This window comes from Manacus candei, unplaced genomic scaffold (assembly GCF_025592945.1).
Source record: "Manacus candei isolate 608988 ecotype Guabito, Panama unplaced genomic scaffold, ASM2559294v1 h1tg000031l, whole genome shotgun sequence".
Classification (NCBI taxonomy): domain Eukaryota; kingdom Metazoa; phylum Chordata; class Aves; order Passeriformes; family Pipridae; genus Manacus; species Manacus candei.
In genome coordinates, this window is record NW_026138079.1 from 1,132,697 (window position 1) to 1,146,339 (window position 13,643).

Here is a 13,643-nt window from a genome sequence, read left to right on the forward strand (position 1 = left end):
TTATTTGCCAATGTGTTTAAAACCAGGAGATTCTCTTCTTACCATCAAAAGAGCCCTGGAAGCCAAGGAGCTGGCACGGCAGCAGCTCCGGGACCAGCTGGATGAGGTGGAGAAGGAAACCCGATCCAAACTGCAGGAAATTGATATTTTCAACAATCAGCTGAAGGTAACCCAGGACTCATTAATGACCCTTCCTTCTCACTGTTCAGTGAACCATTTTCTAACTTGAGTGTGGCAAAAAATAACTGAAGTGGTCGATTTAGATGGTCGGGTTTGGGAACATTCTCTGGTCTGTCTTTTGGGGATTTGATTTGACTTTTATTTTATTTTATTTTTAACAAAATGCTACTTAGCTTTCCAACTCAGGGTTTGAATCACCTCAGTCTGCAGACTCTCTTCAGGGGTAAATTTGAGCTCTGGTTCTGATTGCAAATCTGAAATTGCCCCTTCCTGTACTTTGGCATCCAAGGAGTGCAAGTAGGTCAAACCTTCTGGAATCAGGAGTTCAAACTGAAATCCTGAATAAAAAAGACTTGATTTCCTCCTGCCACCAGAATTTTACCTGCTGTTCATCCCCCCCTGCTGTCCCTGAGTGTGGATGTCTGTGGGTTGTGGTTTCCTGCTTTGTTGCTCAGTCTGTTGTGAGACCTGTGTGGGTTTTGGGTGTTTCTGCACAAGAACTGTCCCTGTTCTTCAGAGGGAAGGTACAAATCAGTCTGTAGTTACAAACCTCTAATAACATTCATTTTTTCATTAAACATTCCAGTGTTAAAGTAGTTGATCTGCCAGTTCCCCTGGTGGGTTCTCCTGAAAGCTGAGCAAAAAAATCCCCAATTTCCTGCAAGGTGTCAGAAATTGTGCCGTAAGTGTTCAGGAGGAAAATCACTGGAATAGAGACATTGGTGGTTCTGGAGTTGTCTTGGGATTAAATCAGAAGCTTTAGAATGGAAGGTGGGTTTGAAGTTAAGCAACAAATAGCTTGTTTAATATTAAAGTTATTAATAACTGTGGAAAAAATTAAAAGCTGATTCACAATCTGAGGGAGTAAGGAAGGGGAGAAGTTCTGCAGAGTCAGACACAACACAAAATAGGCTCAATTTATACCAAAAGAAAATAGACTGGTTTAAACCTTGCTTAATTAATGCTCGAGGTTTAAACCTCAGTTTATTTTCCTTTATATGTGGGTTTTGGACACATCTCAGTGTGTTGTGCTTTTTGGGTGTTGTTTTTTTAACTGAGTCCTTCCAAAGTGTTTTGCAGATCAATATGACCAAAGGATATTAATGCTAAAATTTTGATCAATATCTGATCATAAATCACCCAAACAGTATAAATGGGCAGAGGGAAGAACACTCTCAGTACTTTTGCTTATCTGGAACATCAAGACTTTAAGTCTGTTGCCTGTTTTGGTCACGATGTTCAAACACCTGGATGTGAAGTGTTCCTGCACAGCTCTGTCACTGGTGATTCCAGTAGGAGAGAGGTGGCAGCATCTTCCCTTTCTGCAATCCCCCAGAGCTGTAGGATGGGGAAAAGGGAGGAATTGTGTCTGCCAAGGCCAAAGCAGATGCCTTGGGTCCTGGGAAAAGGGCAGGAAAGGGTTGGTGTGGAAAAGCTTCAGTGAACACACAACTGCAGGGCCCTTTCCTCTGGGATCAAATGCTCTGCTTGGCTCAAGGGGAGAAGATCTGATGGAATCCTTGTATTGTAATCCCTGAAGTATCCCAAGTTCTGTTGCCTTTCTGTCAAAAAGGCAAAATCTTGGCTCAAACAACTACATTTGTTGCACTGAGGTTTTTGTAGCAATGCCTTGTCTGTATATAGTGAATATTACTCTGCTTTAATTCATATCCAATATCCTGAATGTGGCTGTTGTGACACCTCCAAACCCTCCCTGTTGGTCTGTTGGTGAGTTCAGTGCCAAGGTAATAAGAACAGTTTCTCTCTGTTTTTAAGGTAAGACATTCCTTGTCCTGCCCCCCCCAGGAACCAGCAAAGCCTTGCTGTGTCTCTGGAGTTCCAGTTGTACCTGTACAGCTGGAAGCTGTGTCTGTCCAGGATGAGTGTAGGGCTCTGTGAACATCCAGCTGGAAAAGCTCCATTGCTTGGCTGTTGAAGTGTTCCTAGAATTTTCTTCAGCTGGTTTCCTGTGGAACTGTGGGAGATGCTGGTTCTTCCTCCCTGTCCTCCCACTGGTACTGGGCAAAGCCATGGAAACCCTCTGTTGTGGGAGATACCCACCAAAGCCTTATTTCCTCCTGGCTGACCCAAAGAGGGATATAAATTGGATTTTTTAATCTCCAGAAATGCTCCATCCAGCCCAAGGACTATGAGCTGGGTTAGATTTCCTCACCATCCAGGTGTGTCACTGGAAAGCAGGAATCCTGAACCAGCACCCTGGCTGGGCTGGGAGGGAATAATGGGATCAAATGTCTATGGGAAACTTCAGTGATTACTCAAATGGCCCTGGAGATCCTGCCTTAGCTGAACAGAGCCATGGAATGCCAGCACAAGCAAAGCAAGGAGTGTCATTGTCTGTGCCAGGGTTGGCAGCAGCACTTAATGATCACATTCCATGTAGTCCTACAGGAAGCTCCCTGCTCCAGGCACGGCTCAGCTGCAGCATTCCTGGTTTTCTACTGGGCAGTGGAAGTGGGGTATCTTACATTTAATGGTGAGATAACTTATGTGCCTGCCCCTGGATCCCTGGAAGTGCCCAGGGCCAGGTTGGACAGGGCCTGGAGCAACCTGGGCTGGTGGAAGGTGTCCCTGCCCATGGCAGGGGTGGCACTGGGTGATCCTGACCATCCCTGCCAGCCCAAGGCAGTGGGATCCTGCCAGCTGGAGGATGTTGGGCACCACAGCCCATGTACTGGGGGGTAGATTTGCACCTGCACAAGGTCTTTGGTGCAATAAGATCTCGGGTGACCAGGAGAGCAGGACTGAGATCCCCCGAGGTCCTCGTGCTCTGGATGAGCATAAAATAGGGAATGGCCCAAATCCACATTATCCCTGGATTGCGGTGATGTCCTTAGCAGAGTTTTAATTCAGACCTGGAACTGATTATCTCCTTAATGGTGTTGATTTCCTTTTCCTTGAATTTAAAATTGAGGATCATTAGTGAAATGAGTCTGAGTGGGACATGAGGATCAACTTCACTGTTTAAACTTTCAAACCTCTCTCAAGTGGGTTTGAATCACTTGATATTTAGTTTAGTTTGTACTGTAGATCAACTTCACTTTCTTTTTAAACTTTCATCCCTTAATCAAGTGGGTTTGAATCATTTGATATTTGATTTTATTTTTTTTCCTCTTATGCAATTTTTGACATTTTGGTCAGTGTGTGAGGATTTTCACAGGAAACCTTCCTGTGGCTGGTTTGTAGATTGGGAATTTCTGAAAAACTGTCCAAATACTTTCAAGATTAACTGTTTCAATTCCTGCCTGTACTATATTTTCATTAGAACATATCAGTTTTTCAAGGTGAACTATTTTCAGGGAAAACCCTTAGTTGTCACAGGTAAAGTTATCCTTTTGCTCCTTGGAATGCTGAGGAGTTTAAATGCAAAATTCCAGGCTATTCCAGATAAAATTTGTATTTGTGTTAATGGAGAAAAGAAATCTTGAGAAAAATATTATGGTTTTATTGTTATTTATATTCTAAATTTTTCAGGGATGTCCTCCCAGTTAATTAAAGAAGAAGTGACTTATATATGAGTGAATACTCTCTGTACCACAACTCATCCCAAAGGCATTCCTTAGGGAACTCAATCTCCTGAGTATAAACCAATCCTGAAGGTTCTTTAATAACTCACCATTCACTGGAAAATAAAACTGATTTAAATCACCATTCACTGGAAAATAAAACCCATTGACTGTGTTGCTGTTGTGAGAGCTCAGAAGGCAGATTTTTATATGGAAATTATTAAGTGAATTCAACAAACCAGCAAACAAAATAAAACAGAAGTGACTTTTCAGATTAAGCTTTTTAGAGTCCCATTTAAAGGCCTTCTTGTTTCTTAACCTTTTAATATCTCAGTTAGATGGATAAAAACAGGAAAACAGTAAGTGGTGTGTAGACCTTAAATATCTGCCACTGCAGATAAGTTTGGACAGAGATCCCCAAACATTTCCAAGTGTTGCTCCTTCCCAAGGGAATATTTGGGGCTGTTAGTTCTGGGTCCCACAGTGTATATTTTCACGTTTTCCTTCTTTTTCTCCAGGAGCTGAGAGAAATCCATAACAAACAGCAGCTCCAGAAGCAGAAGAGCTTGGAAGCTGAGAGGTTGAAACAGAAGGAACAAGAAAGGAAGACAGTGGAGCTGGAAAAGCAAAAAGAAGCTCAGAGGTAACAAAAGGCTTTAATTTGAGCCCTTAATTTAAACCTTGACACATCTCAGAAAATATTCCTGTCAACTCAAAACTTCAGGGATTGAGATGAGATTTGTGCCCTCTGGTACCAACCTAATGCTGGGAAGGTGAGTGGGTTGGAATTTCCTGCTGGAAAGGGTGGTGAGGCCTTGGCAGGGGCTGCCCAGGGAGGTTTGGAGTGCCCAGCCCTGGAGGTGTCCCAGGAAGGCCTGGCCGTGGCACTCAGTGCTCTGGGCTGGGGGACAAGGTGGGGATGGGGCACAGGGGGGATCCATGGGCTGGGAGGGCTTTTCCAGCCCCAGGGATCCTGGGATTCTGTGAGGAGCTCCTGTGAGGAGCAGCTTCTCATGCATTTGTCCCTAATTTCATAAGTCTGAAGAAAGCCCAGAGGTGGAAAAAGGTCATGGAACAAACCAAAGCACACTGGGCATCTTTTATATCTTCAGAGTTACCTTTACTGGGGCAAATTGTTTCTAGCAGAGCACATTTACCCTTTCCTTCTGTTGACTTGTCCTCTGTTGGAAGGACTTGTTAGCTCTGGCAGCTGGGAGTGTGGAATACTCTGGATGGTTCTGCAGGGGTGTTGTGTGAAGCTTCCAAATGTGTTTCCCCCTTGCCCCTCAACAGCAAGATGAGGAGTGTCACGTGTTCTGATTCTTGCTTTTCCCTTCTCATTGGGCTATTCTGAGTCCTACTTAGGGATGTTTGTGGCCTTGGGTTGGAGTGAGATGATATTTAAGGTCCCTTCCAACCCAAACCATTCCGTGATTCTGTGATCCCACGAATAATTGTGTAAGGAGATGCTGGGGAGGGGTTGGTGACTCATCAAAATCAAATTAGCTCTTCCAGGGAATGGAAAAGCCCTGCAGAGGACCTTTTGTGCCATAGATCACCCCAAAGGACAACTGACTGGGATGGTCTTGGGTTTGAGTGGCTTAAAAAAACCCCACCCTGGTTTTCCAACAGGCGAATCCAGGAACGGGACAAACAGCGGCCGGATCGGGGGCAGCCGGAGGAGGAACCCCAGTGGCAAAAAAAAATTCAGGAAGATGAAAAGCAAAAAAGGGAAGAAATGCCTAAGAAGAAGGAAAGTGAGGAGAAGGGGAAGCAGGAAATGCAAGAGAAGCTGAGTAAACTTTTCCAGCCCCACCAGGAGCCAGCCAAGCCAGGCCAGGCTCCCTGGTCCAATGCAGGTAGGGTCAAACACCAGGAATGCTGGTGGAGAGCCTCTGGAACAGCTCTTTTCTGGCTTCCCATTTAATACAGGAGGATGTTATGTTTCAAGACTGGATTGCTAGTCTTAGTGAAGTAAATAATGGGCAGATTGAGCTCTAGACTCCAAAAATTGTCCTTTTAGGCATCACTATTGTCCCTCAAAGTCTAGGGTTCAGCAGAGTGTAAAGCTGGAAGTGTAAAGGATGAGATTCCCAGTGCCAAGTGAGGAGAGGTTCTCAGCTGGAAGGGGTTGGAAGATCCTGATGCAAGATGTCAGAAATTATTTCTGTGTTTCCTTATTTTGCTGTGCAAAATGTGCTGTGGGGTTTGTTAGAGCAGCACCACCGTGTCCCGGGGTTCCCCTGGTCCCTCTCCTGCCTTCCCCAGGAATGTCGTTCACTGATAAAATGACCCGAAATCTAAGATTTAATCCCCCTCTTTCTGCTCTGCACACAGTCCCTTTTTGTTTCCATTTGTGCAGGGAGCAGAGGGCACTTTTATGACTAAATCCTGCCCAGAGGGGTTGTGGATTCCCCATCCCTGGAGTGTCCAAGGCCAGGTTGGACGGGGCTTGGAGCAACCTGGGCTGGTGGAAGGTGTCCCTGTCCATGGCAGGGGTGGCACTGGATGGGCTTTAAAATCCTTCCTAACCCAAACCATTCTGTGTTTCTACGTTTCCCCTGATGTTTAGAGGAGAAAATAGCCAGAAAATTGTCTTTAAATCATACATTTTCACATATGGGGCACGAGATACTTCCTGCAGACACTCCCAGTTCTGCTCCTTTTTCTCACCACTTTCCCCTCATTTTACAAGTGTTTAAAAATAAGGGGGTTTGATTATTATTTTTTTTTCCTTGTGTGTGTTTTTTTTTCCTTTGCTCAGAAAAAGCTCCTCTGACCATTTCTGCTCAGGAGGATGTAAAAATAGTGTATTATAGAGCTCTGTATCCTTTTGAGTCCAGAAGCCACGACGAGATCACCATCCAGCCAGGAGACATCGTCATGGTAAGGAGGGATTGGGATGTTCCTGCAGCAAACCAGTTTTGCCCATGTGTGACTTTAAGTTGTGTAAAGAAAGGAAACTTCAAACCTAAAAATTTGGTGGCAGGGATGTTGATACAGAACAACCTCCAATTTTTTTCCCAGTCTGTTGTGTCGAAGCCTAAAGCAATATTTGCTTTTGTCTCTCTAAAATTAGAGATTTACAGGGAAAATGTCACTTTTCCCAGGAATATGTGATTTTAAGGAGCTTTTCATGCATTTTGAAGAGAGATTTGCAGGGAAATACCATTTTTCCCAGAACTGTGAGAATCTAAGGAGCACTGCACGCATTTTTAAATAGAGATTTGCTGGGAAAATAATATTTTTGCCAAAAATAGGTGATTTTAAGGAGCACTTGACACATTTTAAAGAGAGACTTTGAGGTCATGCAGATCTTTTTATATGTTCCTTTTGGATTTGATTTTAGTTTACTCTCCCACAGTGGGGTAACTACTCTCTGTTCTCTTTATTTAACTTACTTTTGACAGTAGTTAAACCTGATTCTTGGGGGATTTCTCTCCTGCTCTGCAGTAATTGCTTAACTGGGCTGCTCTTTTAGGCAAACTGATCTAAGTCAAATTGTGAACTGTGTTATAATTGTGCCTTGCTTTGAATCTTTGCTTCCCTCTGGAGGTTAAAAGGGAATGGGTAAGTGCTGCCTGACTCCAGGAAGGCTCTGGAATTGCTCCATTTCCATGGACACACAGTTTGTCCCCGTGTAGTTCTTGAACTCCCCAAGGGTCCAATTAACAAACTCCTTCACTTTATCAAAAGTAATTAAACTGCACCAACCCAGAGCTTACTTTTGATGCTGCATTTGTGCTCCTTGACCCTCAGTCCTTCCGTGTTTGTCGTGTGCTGTGGTTCTCCCAGGCCCAGGGGGTGACTTTCCTGGGAAAACAACCATTTACAAGCTCACATGTTAAAGTAGCTCTGCCTGGTGGTACCAGTGCAACTCTGGAGTTGAGCAGCTCTCCAGCCTGGAGTGTCCTGGGTGCCACAAAATCACCATTCCTTGGAATAACCAAGGACTGGCACGGGCAAATGGAGCACTTCACCACTGGAACCTGAGTTTGGACCCATTTGAAACCCAAATTTCGACCCATCTTAAACAAATTCCGTGTCCTGATTTCCATCTGGACAGGAGGTACCACCCAGGCTGGGACTGAGCAAAGAGCTGGACCCAGATCCGTGGGCTGGGACCGGGCTGGGCTGCAGAATTCCTTGTGGCAGGAGGACTTTAATGGATGTAGAGCTTGTAAATCACCTTGACAACAGTGTAAAGCACTTTTACACTGGGCATGAACCCTGAGACCTGTCTGGGTGGGAATGAGGGAGAAGGACGAGGGTTTGTTGGGAAGGAGGAGGGTTTGCCAGGCTGAGGAGGGCTCTGCTCTCCCAGCTCCTGGGATGTGTCACTGACCTGGATCTGGCCTCATGGATTGGAGAGTCAGTGGCTTGTGGACTCTGTTTTTTAATCCTCCCACTTTGTAGTTACAGGATTTTGTATTTTTCTTGGATTTTGGCTTTCCCTACTTCTTATCTTTCAATGTACTTTAAATGTCTTTCACTGTGAGCTTAGACTGATTTTAATCCTGTCTGTGACTCAGCCAAGCTTCTGTGTGGGGACAGATATTATTTAAAACAAATTCCTAATGGCAGTTTCTCCTCAGTTTTGTTGCTTATTGATTGTTGGAGTTGGAATGAGTCTTCTCTGAGACACACAAAGAGTTCTCAACTGTGACTAAAGTACAGTTGAATAAATAAAAACTAACCCCCCCCTATAATTCACTGTTCAGGTGTACATTTAATCTCTAGTTGTATTTTGGAAATAAATATTCTGGGACTGTTTGTCGTAGGGACTTGGGGATGGTGGGTGTAAAAATATAAGGAAATTGGGAGAAATGAATTTTAAAAAGGTTCAGAGGAATTTGTTCAACATTCCAGTCCTGTGCTGCAAAACCAGATGTGACTGGTATCTTATATGAATGAGTAAGAAACCAGTTTTGTTATGAATGATGAAGTTTAAATTACCCTTCAGAGTGCCTTTTCCTGAGTGTTCCTGGAGAACCGAGTGGGGTTGGATGAGCAGGAACCTGACTGTCCTCACAGGCTGCTTTGGGAGTTCCTGTAGCTTCAAACCCCCTCAGAAGAGACATTTAGTTAGCTGGGTTTAAAACCTTTTGGTTGGGTTTTTTCTCCTTATTTCTGAAAACTCCCAGTGGTTTCTGTCTGACTGTGATTCGTGTCAAAGATGCTCTTTTTGGAGCATCCCCACACCAGGAATGTGGCTTTTCGGTGCTGTTCCTCCTGTGTGTCAGTAGTTGTGGTTCCTCCCTGTCCCCCTGAGGGAGTCCCACCTGGGTGACTGTTCTTAGTGTGCAGATGATTCAGCCTGGCCTGGGGTGCAGACAGTCCCTTTCTCCCAGGGTGTGACCTTCCCTCCCCCTCCTGCTGCTCCATCAATCCCAGGTGCTGCTGCAGTGGAAATTTTGCTCTGCACTGCAGTGAGAGCACATGGAGCTGGTCAAGCACAAAGTGCCTTTATTTCTGGTTTGCTTTGAGCTGGCAGGGACTGAGCCAGAAGGAGGGCCCAAAATAAGGAGAAATAATGGGTGGGTTTGCACCAAAAGAAGGGGGTGGGATATTACAGGGGGAGGGAAAAAGTCAACAACCAACCTGAGGAAAAGGAATCTGTCAGGAGCTCAGTGGGGTATTCCAGGGACAGAAATCCATCCATGGGCTGGGCTGATCCCCCAGCGTGGGCAGCAGGGCAGGGGGGGATTGGGCCCCTCTGCCCCTCAGGGGAGACCCCCCTGCAGAGCTGCTCCAGCCCTGGGGAACAGCCCAGCAAGGACATGGAGCTGCTGGAGAGAGGCCAGAGCAGGAACCAAGAGGATGCCAGGGCTGGAGCAGCTCTGCTGGGAGGAAAGGCTGGGAGAGCTGGGGGGGTTCACCTGGACAAGAGAAGGCTCCAGGGAGAGCTGAGAGCCCCTTCCAGGGCCTAAAGGGGCTTCAAGAGAGCTGGGGAGGGACTGGGGACAAGGCATGGAGGGACAGGACAAGGGGGAATGGCTTCCCAGTGCCAGAGGGCAGGAATAGATGGTATATTGGGAAGGAATTCCTGGCTGTGAGGGTGGGGAGGCCCTGGCCCAGGTTGCCAGAGAAGCTGTGGCTGCCCCTGGATCCCTGGAAGTGTCCCAGGCCAGGTTGGACGGGGCTTGGAGCAACCTGGGCTGGTGGAAGGTGTCCCTGCCCATGACAGGGGGTGGCACTGGATGATCTGTAAGGGCCTTTCCAACGCAAATAATTCCATGATTCCATGGTGATACTGTGACTGGGCTGTTACTGCCATAGCCAACCCTGGAGTTACACTGGGGTTTGCAGCTCTTACCTATTTTGAGACTCTGGTTGCTCCTGACCTGAACAGAGGAGAGAAACTCTGGTCAAAAACCAGCCACTGTGGGGAGTTGGTCCCCCAGAGGGTGGTGGGCACTGCCCAGGCTCCCCAGGGCAGTGGGCACGGCCCCAAGGCTGCCAGAGCTCCAGGAGGGTTTGGACAACGCTCTGAGGGACAGGGGGGAGTGTTGGGGTGTCCTGGGCAGGGCCAGGGCTTGGACTGGGTGATCCTTGGGGTCCCTCCCAGCTCAGGGTATTCCATGATTTTATGGTCATATTTGTTGCATCCAGGCCTTGATGACACAGCAAAAGGATCAGAGTGAGGGGCCTGAAAATTTCCACAGGAAGGTTTCCTGTGGAATTGTTCTATATAAATGCATTCCCACGTTTGTGGATTTGTTTGGAACTGTTCAGTGGGTGTTGATTGCAATATACTGTGGGGTTTTTTTGTTCTATTTTCTGCAAGGGAATCGAGGAGAACTTGTAGAAAACTGCATTTTGTGTTAGTTAGGTCAGAAATAGCAATACTTCAGGGATTTCCCTGGAACTCACTGCTCCCAAGTCTGCTATGCTGTGACAGACCTTGAGCAACTGTTTAAAACCCATCCTTGGTTTATGCATTAGAACTGAAACAAATTTTTTTTGCCTCATCACCAAGAAACCCTTTTGAACACCTGAAGGTGTCCAAGGCCAGGTTGGAGCAACATGGGATAGTGGAAGGTGCCCATGACAGGGGGTGGCACTGAATTAACTTTAAGGTCCCTTCCCCTCCAAACCATTCTGGGATTCTGCGCTTTTGGCTTGGGGGGAAAAGAAAATAGAAGAAAAAAAGCCTCGTAAATCTGTATTGCACTGGAGGAAGTGAGTCCCTGGGCAGGAGACGGGTTGTTTGAAGCAAAAATTGCGTTTGCAGGGGATGTTTCTCAACTCTCTCTCTGCCTTGGTGTGTCTGCAGGTGGACGAGAGCCAGACTGGAGAGCCGGGGTGGCTCGGGGGAGAACTGAAGGGCAAGACCGGCTGGTTCCCTGCAAACTACGCCGAGAGAATCCCCGACAGCGAAGTGCCCGCCTCGGCCAGGCCGGCCGGGGAGGCCCCCAAGGTGTCCCTGCCCGAGAGCAGCACCCCCCTGGCAGCTCCTGCCCCCCCCGAGGCTCCTGCCACCGCCAACAACTGGGCAGACTTCAGCTCCACGTAGGTTTGGGGGGTGAGGAGCATCCCAGACCCGCCTTTGGGGTGGGTTTGGCTGCGTTGGCACTGAGCAGGGGAGCAATGACTGCAGGGGGAAAATACCCTCTGGGAAGGAACTTTTCCGTGGTAAATTGTTAAAGTCGCGGCCTTGTGGGATTCCAGGCTGCTCCCACCAGAGCTGCTGAGCAGTGCCCAGGGCACAGCACACACAGGGGACAGTCCCAGGGGAGGATGTGGCACAGTGGGAATGCTGAGGTGTTCACTTCCCTCAGCATCCTGGAATCACACACTGGGTTGGGTTGGAAGGGGCTGTGAAGCCCATCCAGTGCCACCCCTGCCATGGGCAGGGACACCTCCCACCAGCCCAGGTTGCTCCAAACCCTGTCCAACCTGGCCTTGGACACTTCCAGGGATCCAGGGGCAGCCACAGCTTCTCTGGGCAACCTGGGCCAGGGCCTCCCCACCCTCACAGGGAACAATTTCTTCCCTATATCCAACCTAAATTTCTCTTCTTTCAGCTTGAGCCCGTTAATCCTTGTCCTGTCCCTGCAGTTCCTGTTGAACAGTCCCTCCCTGACTTCCCTGTAGGCCCCTTCAGGCACTGGAAGGAACCTCTCAAATCTTCTTCTCCTAAATTAGTTGCCACCAAACCTTTTTGAAGGTTCCCAACTTGGATTATGCAAAATATACTAATGACATTGATAACATGAAAGGATGATTTATTAACTCCTGATTACAGCATTAACAAGACTGGTGGAAGTAGAACATGTGCCCTTCCCTACATGTCTTAACTCAACACTCTGGGCAGTATCACAAACTGTCATTGTTTTCCCTTTTGACCTTGTATCCATATTTATAAATTAAAATATAAATATGAGGCCCTGGCCCAGGCTGCCCAGAGAAGCTGTGGCTGCCCCTGGATCCCTGGAAGTGTCCAAGGCCAGGTTGGAGCAACCTGGGCTAGTGGGAGGTGTCCCTGCCCATGGCAGGGGGTGGGATGGGATGACTTTTAAGATCCTTTCCAACCCAAACCATTCTGGGATTCTGTGTCTAAGTGAAAGGGGTGTAAGAGGTCAGTGCCAGGCTAATGGGAAAGTTTTGGAAAGAATAAAGAATAATTTAAATTATTTAATTATTTTAGTTTCTCTTCCCACTGTGTGTAACACAGCCTGCACTGCCCAAACTCCTGGTGTGTTGGGAACTGCTAAAAAATGAAAGTGAAAACCCACCCTTAAGTAGCAAGGACAAGCAAGTGACTTTGGAGTTACCTTTGAAGATAAATTCCTGGTTAGCCCAGGTTTGATGGCAGGGTTGCCCTGCAGTCCTGGTGCTCAGGGATTAATCAAGTCAAAGAAATCAACAGAGAACGTAGAAACTTTTGTTCCCCAGGAGCGTTTTTCTCCAGCTGAAAACAGCAGGAGTTACATCATTCTCTTTTTTTCCAGGTGGCCAACCAACCCCAGTGAGAAGGCAGAGAGTGATAACTGGGATGCCTGGGCAGCCCAGCCCTCCCTGACCGTGCCCAGCGCGGGGCAGCTGCGGCAGCGCTCGGCCTTCACCCCCGCCACCGTCACCGGCTCCTCTCCCTCCCCTGTGCTGGGCCAGGTGAGCTCCTGTGGCCACTGCAACTGTTGGCAAAGGTTTGGAAAGCAAAGTGGGAACCTTGACCGGGTGTTGAACCTGTCACCTGAGGTGGGGGAGCTCTTCCAGCCTGGAGGGAGAACAGGGAGTGTCCCCCCCCTGCAGAGCTGCTCCAGCCCTGGGGCACAGCCCAGCAAGGACATGGAGCTGCTGGAGAGAGGCCAGAGCAGGAACCAAGAGGATCCCAGGGCTGGAGCAGCTCTGCTGGGAGGAAAGGCTGGGAGAGCTGGGATTGTTCAGCCTGGACAGGAGAAGCTTTGGGGTGACCTGATTGTGGCCTTGCAGGGCCTGAAGGAGCTCCAGGAAAGATGGAGAGAGACTATTTCCAAGGGCTGGAGTGACAGGACAAGGGGGAATGGCTTCAAACTGGCAAAGGGCAGGGATAGATGGGATATTGGGAAGGAATTCCTGGCTGGGAGGGTGGGGAAGCCCTGGCCCAGGTTGCCCAGAGAAGCTGTGGCTGCCCCTGGATCCCTGGAAGTGTCCAAGGCCAGGTTGGACGGGGCTTGGAGCACCCTGGGCTGGTGGAAGGTGTCCCTGCCCATGGCAGGGGGTGGGATAAGATGATCCTTAAGGTCCCTCCCAACCCAAACCCTTCCATGGTTCTGTGATCCATTGGCAGCATCTGGGGCAGGTTTAACACAGAGCAGTTGCTGTTCTGCTGTTCTGGGCTGGCTGGTTTGGATTTTGGTGGTCCAGGTTTGGGTCACTTCCTTGGGGTTTTCTTGACCACCTTCACTCCCAGATGGATTGTGTGGTTAAGTGGGATAGCAATGGCAAAGCTTCAGA

General features: G+C 47.9%; 1 protein-coding gene across 10 annotated transcripts in view; it reads left to right on the plus strand.

Annotated features, from left to right (window-relative positions):
• Positions 1-13,643, plus strand: part of ITSN1 (intersectin 1) — a 96,625-nt gene that overhangs the window by 48,817 nt on the left and 34,165 nt on the right. For all 10 annotated transcript variants that reach the window (XR_007905098.1, XR_007905099.1, XR_007905100.1 and 7 more), the window contains 6 exons: positions 27-166; positions 4,223-4,347; positions 5,337-5,563; positions 6,469-6,590; positions 10,981-11,216; positions 12,659-12,818. Coding sequence is in view for 7 of the 10 variants with exons in the window: in XM_051791171.1 (XP_051647131.1) it covers positions 27-166; positions 4,223-4,347; positions 5,337-5,563; positions 6,469-6,590; positions 10,981-11,216; positions 12,659-12,818 (1,010 nt within the window). In the remaining 3 variants the exon portion in view is untranslated. The remainder of the gene's footprint in view (positions 1-26; positions 167-4,222; positions 4,348-5,336; positions 5,564-6,468; positions 6,591-10,980; positions 11,217-12,658; positions 12,819-13,643) is intronic.